Source organism: Polypterus senegalus, chromosome 1 (assembly GCF_016835505.1).
Source record: "Polypterus senegalus isolate Bchr_013 chromosome 1, ASM1683550v1, whole genome shotgun sequence".
Taxonomy (NCBI): domain Eukaryota; kingdom Metazoa; phylum Chordata; class Cladistia; order Polypteriformes; family Polypteridae; genus Polypterus; species Polypterus senegalus.
Genome location: NC_053154.1, coordinates 210,006,982 through 210,023,323, shown reverse-complemented (window position 1 = coordinate 210,023,323; position 16,342 = coordinate 210,006,982). Strand labels below are relative to the sequence as shown.

General features: G+C 38.2%; 1 protein-coding gene across 9 annotated transcripts in view; it reads right to left on the bottom strand.

Annotated features, from left to right (window-relative positions):
• Nucleotides 1-7,013: 7,013 nt before the first annotated feature.
• zswim8 (zinc finger, SWIM-type containing 8) overlaps nt 7,014-16,342 on the bottom strand; it is an 83,995-nt gene continuing 74,666 nt past the window's right edge. For 4 of the 9 annotated variants that reach the window (XM_039768081.1, XM_039768102.1, XM_039768096.1 and 1 more), the window contains exons 19-29: nt 14,987-15,136; nt 14,669-14,891; nt 14,251-14,540; nt 13,935-14,158; nt 13,266-13,760; nt 11,752-11,929; nt 11,479-11,652; nt 10,718-10,837; nt 10,520-10,549; nt 9,034-9,212; nt 7,017-8,927 (exon numbers count right to left, since the gene is read on the bottom strand). In XM_039768081.1, the coding sequence (XP_039624015.1) occupies nt 8,724-8,927; nt 9,034-9,212; nt 10,520-10,549; nt 10,718-10,837; nt 11,479-11,652; nt 11,752-11,929; nt 13,266-13,760; nt 13,935-14,158; nt 14,251-14,540; nt 14,669-14,891; nt 14,987-15,136 (2,267 nt within the window). In that variant the 3' untranslated portion in view covers nt 7,017-8,723. Of the gene's footprint in view, nt 8,928-9,033; nt 9,213-10,519; nt 10,550-10,717; nt 10,838-11,478; nt 11,653-11,751; nt 11,930-13,265; nt 13,761-13,934; nt 14,159-14,250; nt 14,541-14,668; nt 14,892-14,986; nt 15,137-16,342 lie in introns of all 9 variants that reach the window. The other 5 variants (XM_039768128.1, XM_039768137.1, XM_039768119.1 and 2 more) reach the window with 3 other exon arrangements.

The following is a 16,342-nucleotide window of genomic DNA, read 5'->3' as shown; positions in this document are numbered from 1 at the left end:
TGTGGAGACAGTGGAGGAGCAGTAGAACAGTGGGAATTAAAAAAATGCAGACAGGGAAATAGCAGAAGCTCTAAACTCACATTTTTCTGAGGTCTTCATAAGTGAGGAAGCAGATAACCTTCCAGTGGTAAAATGGACTATTAAAAGGAGGTACTGATTGATTTGGAAATTGTAGAGGGAGAAGTACTGCTCCGATAAAATAGGGTGAAATCCAAGAAATTTCCAGGACCACATAATATTTACCCTTGAGTTCTTAAGAAGGTTAGTGAGTTCATATATAAACACCTTGCCACATATTTTTAGGAAATCACTGCACACTGGGGACATTTCAAAGCACTTAAAAATGACAAATATTATCCCATTACATAAAAAGGGTGACTGGGCAGATCCAAACAACTACAGTACAGGCCAGTAAACTTAACATGCATTACAGGAAATTATTGGAAGGAATTATTAAGGACAAGATCAGCACAGGAGTATTTCTAAACAGTTATTATGGATTCAGAAGAGGGAGATTGTGTTTTACTAACGTAGTGGAACTCTATGAGGAAGCATCAAAAAGGGTATGATCAAATTGGAGATTATATTATTTATCTGGAATTTCAGAAAGCATTTGACAAGGTGCCACATGAGAGGTTGGGCATCAAATTAAAAGAAGTGAGAGTTCAGGATGATGTTTTTAGCTGGGTACAGAACTGGCTCAGACACAGTAAGCAGAGGATGATGGTGTGAGGAACTTCATCAGAATTGGCTGATGTTAAGAGCGGTGATCCAAAGGGGTCAGTGCTAGAGCCACTGCTATTTTATATATATAAAATATATTTATACAAGCTGGTTAAGTTTGCAGATGATACCAAGACAGGTGGATTGGCAGATAATTTGCAATCTGTTAAATCATTACACAGGGACTAGGGCAGCATACAGCCTTGGGTTAATCTGTGGCAGATAAAGTATAATGTCAGTAAATGTAAAGTTATTACACATAGGATGTAAAAATGTTAGGTTTGTATACATAATGGGGGCGGGTCTGAAAATTGAGAGTACAAATGATGAGGATTTAGGAGTCAAAGTGGACTCTACGCTATCAACTTCCAGACCATGTTCAGAAGCCATTAAGAAGGCTAACAGAATGTTAAGTTATATAGCACAATGTGCGGAGTGCAAGTCCAAGGAGGTTATGCTCAAGATTTATAACACACTGGTGAAGCCTCATCTGGAGTAATGTATACAGTTTCGGTCTCCAGGCTACAAAAAGGACACCAACATTAGTAAGTTTTTGTTTTCACAGAGAACCAAAGACCATTGAAATAAGCTACCAAATAGTGCGGTAGACAGTTGGGACTTTGAAAACTAGACAATGTTTTTTAAAAAGAATTAAGAGGATAGGTCTGGTGAGCTTAGATGGGCTGAATGGCCTGTTCTCGTCTCCACTGTTCTAATGTTCTTTGTCATTTTCCTGGTCCAGGCCCTTCTTGCCCAATTATTCAGTTTTTCCAACTGGCCAACTCTAGGAAGAGTTTGGGCGATTCCAAACTCTTCTTCCGTTTTACAAAGTTTTAAAAATTTTTTATACCCTTACCCTGATCTATGCCTCAACACAATTTGATTACAGAAGTCTGCAGAGAGTTCCTCGGACTTTGTGGCTTGATGTTTGATCTGACATACAGTGTGAATTGTGGGACCACCTTATATACACAGGAGTGTGTCTTTCCAAACGATGCCCAATCAATTCAGTTTGCCACAGGTGGGCGCCTTTCAAGTTCTGGACACATGCCAAGGAAAATTAAAGCAAACAGGATGTGCCTAACCACAATGTGGCGTGCCACAGCAAAGCGTCTGAATACTTATAAAAATGAGAGATTTCAGTTTTTGATTTTTAATAAATTTGCAAACCTTTCTGAAAACGTGTTTTTCACTTTGTTATTATGGATTATTGAGTGTGGGTTGATGGGCAAAAATGACAAAATCATCCATTAAAAACTAAAATGTACAACACAACAAATTGTGCAGAAGGTGATGGGAGTGTGAATAATTTCTGAATCCACTCTACATGCTGCAGAAACAGCAACCTCCTTTATTGTTGGATTCAGCAATTAAACCCCGTTTAAATTTGCCTGACTGGTTAAGCGTCATGCTCTTGGGACTGAAGGAGTCAAGTCTGAAATATAGTGGACCTCAGAATGGGGAGTACCAGGAATCAGAATTTTCAACAGAAAATTTTCACAGTAGAGTCGCCACTTTCACCTCACTCGTGACTCCTTGTGAACGAGGTGGAGTGCGGTGCACCGAATGCGATGCTACATGCTGTGCTGCTCAAGACAGAATGTGCATTGCATGCAGTGGTCCACATTTGTTGAGAAATGGGAAATACGGGTTACTTAATGTGCAGGGTGACATAACCAAAAATATTTTATAACGCTATTTGTGTTCTTTACACAATAACTTGCTTCTGAAATTAAACATTTAGATTTGCCATTAATTTCTCTATATCTACAAAATGTCTATCTGTACTCCTATAGACTATAGAAACTATGAATATTCTCATCCATGAATCTCTCACTTGCTCATTTTATGCCAAGAAAGAGGCCTAGTCTCCTTAATAATGTATTAACATTTCCAAGCTACTGTACCTCTCTGAAACATTCAACCATTTTTATTCAGTGTGCACCTAAATACTAATGAGAGGTCAAGCAAAATGATACCTTTAATTGGCCAACTAAAAAGATTACAATATGCAAGCTTTCGAGCCAGCTCAAACTTGCATATTGTAATCTTTATAGTTAGCCAATAAAATGTGTCATTTTGCTTACTTCAGGCTACATTCATAATGGCTTATATGGTACAACATCCTAGTAATACACCTAAATACTATTTACACAAGATCAAAACAATTGTATAAATGATTTCACATTATTTTACAAAAAAGGTGGACATGCTTAAACACTTTACAATCTGTAAATAAATATGGGCTTCAATCATGATTTTAGCATTCTCACTCCACCACATTAATTTCTTATAAATGAGAATTTAGCTGAATTAACTCCTATTCCGAGATCACTAAATCATAAAATGGCTTTCCCAATGTCTCAGCAAAAATATGGAAAAAACAATGAGCAATCTTTAATGTTCTGCTTGTATAGATCAAATAGGTTTCTTGAAAACCTACTCCAGACCAAAATATCACAAAAGAATTAATAGATTCTGAGCAACTGACCATTAGTGAGCAAATCAAATATAAAAAGCCACACTATAAAACTTTTGAGACAAAATTAATTTAGGAGGACAGGTCCACCAATGATATGGGACAGTAACTGGAGATGGAGGATGAAGATCACTAGCATTTCGGAGCATGCTTAAGATAATGGTAAAACTTTTTAAGGGCTACTAGTTGAACAATGTTCAGAGATGTGATCAGTGAACGGCCCTTTGTATAAGATTTAAGATTATTCACTTAATGCATTTGTCAGTATCACAATACTGCTGAGAGATGTAAACAATAAGACGCATATTGAGATATGCTAAACGTAGAAGTCACCATAAAAAGAGAGGTCAAAGCAATGTGTTCTCATTTGTGATCCAAGAAAAATGCTCACTCGCGTACAAAATTTTGAATCCCTCATCCAAAAGGTTTTATGTGGATGGCACTAAAATATGATCTCCAAGTAATTCACTATAAAAAGGGCACAAACTCTGAAGTGTGATTAGCACAGACAATGAGAAGACTATAATGCACTTGGTGGATGTCTGACTCTTGACATGCTGGTATAAATCCTTAAGGCCAAGTGCTCTGTGTGGACACAAGTGAAAGACACTTTTTGTCACATTTGTAGCACAGGACTTTGTCCAGACCAATGCCATATACAAAACAGTAGAAGAAGAAGCTGCTCAAATAGCTCATCAAGCTTTTACAAGACCATTAGTATAGAATAAAATAAGATTTAAAAAGTTACTTCACATACCAACCCACACAAGTATGTCATTTTCTGGAATGACCATTATAAAAAGACAAAAGATCATCCCAAAAATGACACAATTCAAATATTTGACCATTATTTCCAGCAATTATCAAACACTTCAAAGAGATTCTTATAATAACTATCGGTCAAATGATTAAATTAATTCTGCAAGGGTCAAGGTTTTGTGTTTCATTTTTAGCCCACCACCACAATAAAGAGAAAAAACAAATGAAGAACTGCTGTTGACCAAGGCAGACCTTTTTACTCATGTATTAACACAGCACACCTCTAAGTTACAATACACTGTTAGGATGACAAGTAAATTAAAAAGCTTTAGATTTCAGAATACACACCACATGTGTGAATTAGAAAGCTAAACAGAAAAGCATATGTGAATCTTAAGTATGATCAGGAATATTGCTGTGCTAAAGCAGAGAAAGGAGTCCTAATAAAAAAACGGAAATACTCATTTTGCAAGGTGTGACACTAGCCTTTACTAAGCACACTGCAGACAGAACGTCTTCTTTTATTATGGTATTGATTATACCAAGTGCACAGCAAACAGGTTTGCCAGTGTGCTCAGCAAACAGCATTCCTCAATGACAACATGTAATATGGTCTTGCAGTATAGATGTGAAAAATACATACTGGACTGACAAAGACATTCAGTCACCACAGTGCTCTTGAGACGAAAAAGATGGACTACAAGCAGTCGAAAGATTAAACCCTTCTATAAATATGACAATCAGGGCATGAATTAGCACACCTTATGATTCCCTTCTTCCTGACAGCTTTAACATAAAGCTACAAGCTTGTGTTCCAAGCTCCATTACTGATTTATGTTCGGTCTGTAATTGTACCCTATACTGGAAACAATGGTGCTAATCATATACTTGAGAGTCAGGATTTAGTTACGCACAGAACACAGGATAAAAGCGATTACCGAATAGACCACAACTGCAAGTATGTAGGCACAGGGGCAAATTAAACTGAGACATTCCAACAATTATGGAATGGACTAATAGGTAGAAATAAGGAGCAGACTAAGGACGCAAGAGAACTCTGTAAAAGGTGTAACTCAAAACCTGCATATGATGGCATCTAACGATAAAAAGGTTACGGGAGCCAATTGGGGTGGTATGTGTTTGGGATGAAATTTAAAAAGTATAAACAAAAGCAAAACACGGCAAGAGGCGATGGGAAGCACTCATTTGATTTGGACATGGACAGATAAGAAACTGATTTGTAATCGCTTAAGCCTGGATGTGGGATGACTGAGATTATGACGCGGAGTAGAAGGCAGTACAATTAAGCAGTTAGGTATTGAACTGGGTTGACAAGACAAACCAAACTGGTATGAAAACGGTTTAAAGATGTAGCCTGGGCCAGTGAAGAATATGGTTCAAGAGCCAGAAATCAGTCTAGGTAATAAAATGGGAACTGGTTAATCGCTCGAAACATATAATGTGACAAATGAGGTTGAAGGAGCAGATCTGCGTTGGCGCGGATCCAGACAGAATTAGAAAAGGCTGGATGCGGCTGCAAAGCGATGTCGCGACGCTCCGGAAAAGACTTTGTTTAAGATCTGAACCGGTTCGCCTTTTCTGTGCGTTTTAAGGGAGGTGCCCGGCTGTACTTCCATCGCAGTACTCACCAGTTCCGATTGATCGGTTCCCGACGACTTCTTCTGAAAACACGAAAGGCGCAGGCGGCCAGGACAGCTCTGCGCTTCAGATGTTACCGGACTGCGGCTCGCAGCCCTCCGCCATCTTCACTCGCGCAGTGTAGACGGGATGGCAGAACGTACCAATACGCTGTACTGAGGGGGAAGCACAAATGCGCCAAGGCGAAAGGGGGCAGTTTTACCCGTCGTTCTGTGGTATATACAGTTTTGTGTCCATACTCAAAACACAATGAACTCAACCGAGATACTACAATGAACAGAAAAAAGCCCTCCCAGTTACACCAGCAGTTTCACCGCGCTTACTTGTCACTCCTTATGAACGAGGTAGTGTACTGCTCCACAGGTGAGAAGCTACGCTATGCTTTTCGAGTGGGAATGTACCTCGTGAGCAGTGGTCCCGATTTGTTGGAGATTTACAAGACTGGTGTGCAGGTTATTTAGAGCATCGCGAGACATACACAATTTGCGGCATTTAATTATTTGCAATAACGTGTCTGAAATTAAATGTTCATTGAAGGAACATTGTCTTTCTTCATCTGCACACATTCTGTGGCATGTACTACTCACGTACTATGGATTTTCTCATCCACGAATCAAGAACGAGGCCAAGTTCTGTAAATCCTGTATTAAAATGGCCAGTCCTCATCTGTACTGTTTTATTTAGTTTGGCCCTAAATACAGTATACAAATGATACAATTCAATGTATTACTTATCTGGCACTGCTTCTTTATGTAAAAAGGGTAGGTGCACCGGGGGGGTGGGGTTCCTCAAATATTCTAAAATCCGTATGTAAATATGGCCATTAGTCATGATTTTAGTGTTTTGTTTCTGCTGCACTAATTTATTATAACCGGGAATTTAGCTGAATTTACTCCCAAATCTGCCTTCCCAACGTTCTCGGCAACAGTGTGGTAAAATCGTGACCAAATCTGAAATGTTTAACTTGTAAAGATCAATTATGTTTTGTTTGCACAGCGCATTTTCAGTTTATAAAAGGCTCAATATCAAAATCTGATGCAGTTATTTATATACAGCCAGATGTGGATATTAACGCTACAAATCAATTACCTCGTATTAATTATAACAGCAGTGATAGAGCTAGGATATTCTTTCCTGCAATTGAAAGCATTAAGAAAGTTAAAATAGCATATTATATATATATATATATATATATATATATATATATATATATATATATATATATATATATATATATATATATATATATATATATATATATATACTGTACATAGAAAAGCCAATACAAAAATCACTCATAGTAACAAAGAAACCAACAAACAATTGTAGCATTACATCAGTAATACATAGTTGTTACTTTGATCTGACTCCAAAAGCAGACACTCACAAGCAGTAACAATGTGAAACACTTTTATTAATCTTTTATTAAACTACTTCATCAATATTGCTCAACTTAATGTCTTTCTAAATTACAAGTCACAGTACCAACAGTGTGAATCACTGACTCTTCAGGCCTCACTGTGCAGTACCACTGCAATCTAAGGAGGGAAATACAAAAATATTACATTACACATCTACCGTGTTCCTCATTGCCTTGACTGTTGCACTTGGTACTTGATCTGGGTTAATAGCACCTCATGATGTCTAATTGACACTCAAAAGATGGGGCAGACCTTGAAGGTTACAGCTACCCAAATACCAAACTGGACCACAGTACGGTTTTGTGCCTTGGGGATCCTAGTACCAAACTAGCACAGAATGGGTCCTGAGTGTAAGGAAGGGTCGTAGAGCTAACTGATCTACTGGGAACCAAAACCAATAGGAACTACAGACCTACCTGAGGTACAGTATATTGTCCCGAGTCTCCAATGAACCACACAGCTAACTGATGTAATGACTCCCACATAGTAGGGAAACTTGCCACTGCTTTAATAGAAAAGCTAAGGTTTGCTTTCTTATAAAACTTTCTGACTATAAGAACCTCTTGAATACAAACTCTCACAGAGACTTCAGAGTTAAGTGAACCTTAAGGGGACACATTTTAAGATGGTCAAATCATTCAACAGTCTTAAGACAACTCTAAAGTAAACTGAAATATATTGATTTTACAATTCAATGTATATGCCTTTCAGATTATATTTACTTTAGATAAGGAGAAGCAGTCCATGACTGGAGGTGCTCCAGGTCTGCCAACAAGAAACACAGATGTGTTGTGTGATTTTGACTCTCAGAGTCATGAATGTTTGAAATTAGATCTAAGTAGGTGGCAGTTTATCTTTATGAAAATATTATACAAAATAGACATTACAACACAAACACACATTTATTAAGTCATTCCCAGTTTGGGACATGTCAACCAAGCTGGTCTAATTTGACCATTCTACCTTTTAAAGCATTCTTTCATCTAATTCCACGTATGTTCAATAATATAAAAATACTCTAGCAACTGCACTCTCAGAGATCTTCAAACGTTTTCTTTAATAAATTGAAAGGTTTTTTTTTGTATTCTGTAATCTTATTTTAAATACCAACAAGCTACATAAACTAGAACAAAAAAAAAAAAAAAAAAAAAAAACAAACAAAATCACACTATTGACATTAGCGCTCCACAGGAATGTGGTTATATGATCAGTTATCAAATAGAAGGAGGAGGAGGGGGAAAAAAAAGAACACAAATACAAAACACATTGGGCTAGAGCTGCCTGACCAAGATCCTGCATGTGACTGAATTAAAAAAAGAAACAATGGGTGTCTTGAAAACTGTGCTTGTTTGTGGACATGGATGAATGTCCACCTAAAAGAACATTACGGTGGTCAGTCCTTAGCATATGTGCTATGTTGTTTTTCCTGGTCCTTCTGTGATCATGTATGCACAAATTGACATGCCTCTATATCCACTCATGAACAGGGAGTAGGGGCCATCTGTTAATTTGTTTCAGCATAGACTTTGAGACCTTACAGTTGTATTTTTTTGAACAAAGAACTTGTACACATCTGTTTGTGCACACGGTGCATATGTTCATCTGTCTGAAAACAGGTGCACATTCCAGTTCAAATATGGGTGTAAAATCATAAATTGGCCAGTCTCCAAGACTACTTGAACTCAAGGTGAGAATGTTGCCATTTCTAGAGAAATGCGTTGCCACAGCTCCTTAGTTTGCTTGCTCCTCTTCAGGTTCTGCAAGACATCATTAAACTGCATCATTCCCACCGGTGTGAGGCAAAAGGCACTGCGTGCGCTGCGGATGATATTCACAAAATCGTCATAGTCCGCAGGGGTTAGGTGAATTAGACGGTGATGAATATACTGCAAAAAGAGTCACAAAAACACAAAAAAAGTTAATTCAAATCCAAACCACATAAAATAAAATCCTGCCCACCAAGCATAAAGCACTGGAGATGCCAAGTCTCACCTGCAAATAAGCTTGCTGGCAGCGCTGAACCAACTGATGGAAAGCAGGCATGCGCAAATGGGCATGGATATGAGCAGGATTCAAGCGCTGCAAAGCCTCCATAATGATCTCCTGCAGAACAAAAGGGCTGAGTACACCTTTGGCAGCTCCAACACAGAACTGGTAAACATAGTTGACTCCTGGAAAAAAAGAAACCACACATTATCAAGCAAATACACAAAGCTTTACTGCATCTCTCTAAACAACAAAATTAAGTTCACACAGCAGTTTTAACAAGTGTCCTGAAGTGAAATAATGGAACAGGCTCTTGATAGTATTTTACAATCTGGGTAATCTGTTCAGTTAACTAATAATGTCTAACATGGTCTACCCTACTACTAAGAAATGGGCTTTCAAAACACTGATTGAGTCAGAGTAAATGTTCATAGGTTTAAGCAAGCAAGAATACAATATAAACTTTTATGTCAAGAATATCAAGATACTGTTTTCTTTTTTTTCCTATTGATGTTGAATCTTAAAGCTTTCTGCTATGAATTATTAATTAATGTAACTATATGAGTCTGTTTTGTATGGTAAACTCTGTATTCCATGATTAATTTCAATAAAAAAGGTCAAAAAATGAATTACAGTAATTGGTTTAATATTGAATGGAACAAACAAGCTAATGCAATGAACACAAGAGATAGTCTGGTTCAACACCACCTTCCACTATAATCTATCCTTCACACTTTTTAGTATTTATTTTTATAATACTGAACACAAATTTTAAAATGAACCAGTACAACCAAACATTGTTTTTTGAAAGATGGGGTTGTATTACCTAATTGAATATGAATAGGATGCCTATTAATATATCCAAATCTGTTAGATATTTTGTCTAGCTCCAAGATATGCTATATAAAATTTTTGTTTACTTCAGGATCAAAACCCGTTGATTCTAAAAGAAATTAAGTGAAGGATGTCTGCCATGAGCAAAAATGTTGTTAGTTACAGTTGTACCAGGTAGGCAGGTCTTACAAGCAGAGATTTCTTTCAAAGTGTGTGACTTGGGAAAACATACACTATTTAATAAATACGCTGTGTGTTCAAATAAAGCACATCTTATGAAGAAAACAATATAAAACTTATTCGTATGTAGTTATTACTGATTATTTTCAATAAGTTATATCCCCTAAAGCAACAAATGCAAAAATATAAATATATGGAATCAAAACTGCCATTTTTCCTTGAAGGAAAAATCTATAAATGTATATTAAAAACTTTACAATTATTAATGCAGGTAAAACAGATTCTAGTGTCAACACAAAACCTGACAAAGTATAGTCAACAGTCATAATGCTCAATATACTTAAATAAATTTTATTATTTATTTATAGGGACATTAAGATCAGCTTAATCATTATATCACATAAATTATTATTTCTTAAAATGGGATAAGTCAACACAATTCCTCTACTTCCAGTTAGAATGTAGTATATTGGCATACCTGCTTCCCTTGATTCAGTACCATTAAAATCTAAATTTATTAGAAAAAAAAATAAAGAAAAAGATATCTGGATGTGAATCAATGTAAACTTTATTAATGTTCTTGATAAAAATTTACTCAACTATAGGTAAATAAATATTTAATGGTACAAATACACCTATAATATGCAAAAAAACATCTTTAAAAATATTCCCTTACCAAGGCGTGCTGCTAGTCCTAGCAACCATTTTACATCCTCTGTGTAGGGAGGGCTTCGTGAAAAATTGTTGGGATGATCATTGTGGGCTCTGCGTCCAAGCATTTCTAAAGCAAGCATGCCTGGTGAAAGGAGAACAGCAGTTCAAAATACCAATTTTTCATAGTGCATTATTAGAACACCTCGGAGGGAGGATAAGGGAAACACTTATGGTGAAGATTTGATTCAGGTTACCGTCTAATTATTTTTTGATGTATTTTATTGTTCCTCTCATTTCATTATGGAGGAAACTAAGTTCCTGGAAAGATATAGTTTTACAAAACTGTTAAGTGCAGATTCAAACCAACCAACCATTTGTTTAAGGCAAATGACAGAAATGTACTATTGTGAAATAATAAACTTCAAAATGCTGAACCTATCCTTTAAAGATAACCATGGATAAATTTTATATTTGCAGTTTTCTAAATTATATTGTATGCTGTGTTTCTAATTTATAAGGTAGACTGACCACAAATATGTGTAGATACGGTAAATATCCTCTAAATAACTCACTAATGCATTAGATAGATACAGAGCACTGAAATACCAGTAATAAATAACTAATGGACAATTAATGTGGTTGCTTAAACAGAACACATAGGAGTTGTTGTTTATCAGCTACCATCTAAAAAGGTAAGGAAGGCATCTCTGTGCTATATAGGAACTGAATGCCCAAAATTAAGACTTGTAGATACTTTGTTAATAGAAACAGATTTGTGCTAACCAACTCTGTATGCTGAATGCAGGTAATGGAGGCCCTGCTGACTGACAGGCTGACTATTTTGCTCATCCTCAGTTGGGAAAGGTGTGCTGACCAAAGGTGTAGGCTGGGAGGGCAGGCCTGGCAAAGTAGCTCCTTGAATGGCCTGGATTGTTGAACCAGTGTGAACACCACCTACTGATGACAAAGAAACGGCAGATATATTAGGTTATTCACAAACCAGTGAGTAATATTGCACAAATTTAGGAATGACATGGTGAAGTTTCTTCTACTAACCTGTTACTGCCGTGCTAAGGGGTAAGCCAGTCTCAGTATGGTAGGGATGTACAGCGATCTGAGTCATGGACGGTACAGGCATTCCAGGAAATGTTACTGCAGCAGCAGTCAGTGGAGGATGAGTTCCTGCTGCTACAGAAAAAGGGTACTGAGTCCCAATGAAGGCTGGATGCATGCCCTACAGGAGAGGAAAAATAGTATCCTTTTTAACATGCAAGCACAGTTAAGTTAAATTAAAAGTAATAATTTACAGTTTCAAAAAACTGCAAGGATGCACAAAATATTATAACCAGAAGTCCTTATGTTTATTCCCTAAAGGAGACACACTGGCTGGAGACGATTAAATGTTGAGTCACACAGCAAAATTCAACCTGACAAATTTGCTGAATGTTGATTTCACACAATATATACTCTATATATGTCTACTAGAGTGCAGTATAACATGCTCATGTAGAAAATCAGCACAAGTTAAAATGAAAATAAATCTTACTTAAAAGTGACATGAACATGAAGTAAACATGTGTCTTTAGGAACCATAATGCTTAATTTGTAGCCTACAGTGGCAGTTCTGGTCAGTCCATTCATATGCTTTACCTTTATCATATTTATTGTGGAAAATTTGCATTCACAATTGTATGTTAAACAAAAAAAGCTTGTATACCCTTTTACATAATAAGAAAGTCTATCTCACAGACCTTGTTCAACAAGTGATCAACAACTGCTTTAAATATAGCTTTCAGGGTTTCCAGTGCAACACACTCGATAGGGCATTGCTCAGTGGTGACAGGATTTAGAAGGCATCTAGCAGACTCGCCCCTTACCTCAGGTTTGGTTTATCTATAGTCACTGGATTTAGCTTGGGAAAGTGATCATGTTCTTTTTCAGGTACGTAGAATACTGTGATTATGTACTCTGTTGTATTGGTCTCTTTTAGAGTTGAAACTTTAGTGTGTTCAGGTAGCATGTGATTTCAGCCAAAAAGGCTAGACTGATAACACTTCATTGTAAATTGCTTACTACTTGTTAAAGCTGTTTAACAACCAAATATAAATTAACTATCAGTGAGCACTACCAAGAAATCAGCAACAGATTTTTGCTCAACTGTGGGAATACTGGTAACACCGCTATCAAGTGGACAAGAGGCCTTGTATAAATAATTAAATTGATTTCATGCAAACTGTTGCAAATTTGACAAATTATTGTTAAAAGCTGCTAGTTAACAGGCCAGGGACTGCCAGTGTAAACTTGGCAAGCAGCATGCAGCTTAATGACCACATAAGTACTAAAGTTATACCATGCATCAGAGAATGCAACAGACAGAGAAACATTCCCCATTACCTGACGATATGCCAGAAAGATAAACACAACAATTTGTTTTATCAGCAAATGGATAACGTAGATCAAGACCCACCCTTTTTCAACCACCTTCTCATTAAATTGCACAACACAATATTAGTGTTTTCTTTTACCACACAAACAAATGTTTCCCAGACAGCTGGGTACAATTCTCCTACCTGTGGGTATGCAGCACCAGAAACTGGAAAAACAGCTGGACGTGGGACGTGCTGAAGAGGATGACCCAAATATTGTGGAGTACAGACTGTTGGCAGATGGGTCTGGATTGTGGTGTAAGGATGCAGACCTTGTGTGTGGGGATGTGCCATAGCTGATCCAGCAATAGCATGAGGCTGGTATATGGCAGAGCCCACAGATATGACTGGTACAACTGCTGCAGCTGTCACCGTGGCAGTCACTGCAACTCCTCCCGCTTCAACCGTCCCACCACTCTCCAAATTACTCCTGCTGGAATCAGAGGTTGATCTTCCAGCCCCTCCATTTGCTCCACAGCCTCCTGGCCCCTCGCGCTGGAAGCCTACACCTCCCCCGACAGTCTGCTCATATAGCCAATACCATTGATGGGCCACCTCAAACAAAACCTCAGGGTATACCCCTCCACCCTTTGCTGCCTCTTCTACGGCCATGCATGCTTTCTCCAACATCAGGTTGTCCTGTAATGCAATAAGATACATCTATAAGCAATTCAAAACATGGAAACTGACTAAAAATATGAAACATTAATGTGTTTTACTGTATGTAGCCCCTTTCTTGCTTTGCAATATATACTGTACTCCTGCTAGAGTGTTTCAGACAGTTTGTTGCTTTACAACACACATCACACATACCTGTTCTTTGCATTGCACCAATGCCCTTTGGATCTCATTGGGATTCAGTGCGTGAGCATGTGGAAGACAGCTCAAAGCAAGTTCAGCAGCAGCACGCACCATATTGGGGTCACGGGCCCTAGATGCCCGGTCTGCTAATGAAGCCACTTCAGGAGGAGTTAGATGGCCATCCCAGCATTCCACCAGAATGTTGAGAGCTGCACTACCAATTTCCATTGCCTGCCCTAGTTTTGAAGACAAATGCACCATGAAGGACAAATAAATAAATACATAAATAAATAATGGAAAAGTGCAATAAACAATTTGGAACACTCACCTGTGATCCAAGACACATGAGAAGAATAAGTTCTGGACAGCCAGTTCGGAGAGACAAAGTTGTGAAGTCCCAGGGCATAGAGACCGATTTCAAAGGCACAGAGGTGCAGATTCCGATGGGGACCCTGATGGCCCCCACTTGCTGAGGGGTGAGTAAAAATGGAAGTGGAGCTGTTCCCTCCAGCCTTGATTAGCACAGTCTTAGCAAGCTCAAAATAAAAATGTGCCGCTGCTTCTGAAGGCTGATTAGGCACATGTGGGGCATGACATTCTGGGCGACGTCCCTTGTACCTGTATAAAAAAAGAAAAAAATAAATAAGGAAAAAAAAATTAAAAGAAAAACACTGATAACATAATTTTCATGACTCTAGCACTATCACATCTCTCCACATAGCATTTTCCAAGCTGAAGCTTCTTACCTGCTGGTATCAGCACTCTTGGCTCTTGCTCCACCTCCTGTCCTTCGAGATCCACTGGAAGAGGAGGAGCCCAGTGAATCAGAAGAAGAGCTACTGATGCTGTCACTGTCTTGACCTCGTCCCCAAGATGTTGCAGGCCAACCACCTCGCATTGGTCTTCGGCTAAGTGTAGGGGAGCTGTCTGAGGTAGTTTCTGGGGCACTGCTGTCAATACTTGCCATACCTGGTAAAAAAGGTCAATGAGAATCTAGTTTCCACCAGTCCAAGGAAATAAATTAAAGTCCTGCTTACAAACAGGATAACTAGTCCAATTATTACCGGTGTGTTTCTTTTTTTGTCGTACTGGTGATCCCCAACAGCGTCCACTGTAAGCACCACGACCTCCAAGGGACAAGCGACTAGGCACTCTGCTTTCAGGTTTGAAGGATACACCTTCAGTCTGCTGATCACAGGAGGGCAAACTTCCATCTGCAAATAACAGATCCAAATTAGAGGTCTAAAACAAAGTATCAGTTACTTGCAAACAGTTGGGTACATCCCTGAATTAGTTTGCCTCTCACTCTTAATCTGTAATTTTTTGCAAAAAAGAAACCAAAACACTCTCTCTCTCTCTCGATAGATATACAGTGGAACCTCGGTTTATGAGTGTTTTGCAAGACGTGCAAAATTTTGACTTGATAAACGAGCGATGTCTTGCAATATGAGTAGTATGGATAAACTTTGTCTGCTGAGCGTCATGTGATCACAACTGAGCTGATGGTTCTTCTCTCTCTCTCTCTCGTCTCCTATTCTCCGCCTGAGTGCCTCACTCATATAGTCAACATCCGTGCAAGCATATCAAGCATATACTGTTTACTACAGCATTGTGGCTGTGTGTGCGCGCGTGCACGTATGTGCAGTGAAGTGCGAGTCCCCATCTTGGGGGATATACACACACACATACATGCATACACACATATACATATACATATATATATATACATACATACATACATACATACATACATACATATATATATATATATATATATATATATATATATATATATATATATATATATATATATACACACACCTGTCCACCCGTCTTCACCGCCACAACCGGCTATAGTGGTTTCACAGTGCCATTTGCCAGCACGTAGGAGCCGAGTATATTCGGCGACGTACATTCATTGAACGCCATAACCAGCTATTGTCGGTTCCTAGTGCAATTTATCAGCATGCCGGAGCTGATCAGTCAGTGCCGTACATTCGTTGAGCAGCCAGCTCATGATTACTACTAGCCCCTGCAGCACTGCAGCCTGATTCAGCCACTGTACTAGACTTGCCTGCAAGTATCAGCGTTTACCTCTGTGTGATTACATGCAGCCAGTTCAAGCGCAGTTGGCTCGGTGATTTACAGAATTTCATCAATGGCGTCAGTTGCATCTTGTACATATTGTTCCAATAGTGTTTTTAAATAGTTTTTAAATAGTTTTAGGTTTCTCAGCAGTGTGTAAAATGATCAGTGTTGCAGTAATTGTGATGCTCTTTGCATGCAAAAAAAATATGTTCCATTAAAATTTCACTTTGTGAATTGTGATGTTTATTTAAAAAGTGCAGCAAAAAAGTATTTGGCCTCCAGGGATGCAGTAACCCCCAAGTATTATGGCAATTTAAGGGTTAAAGCCCCAA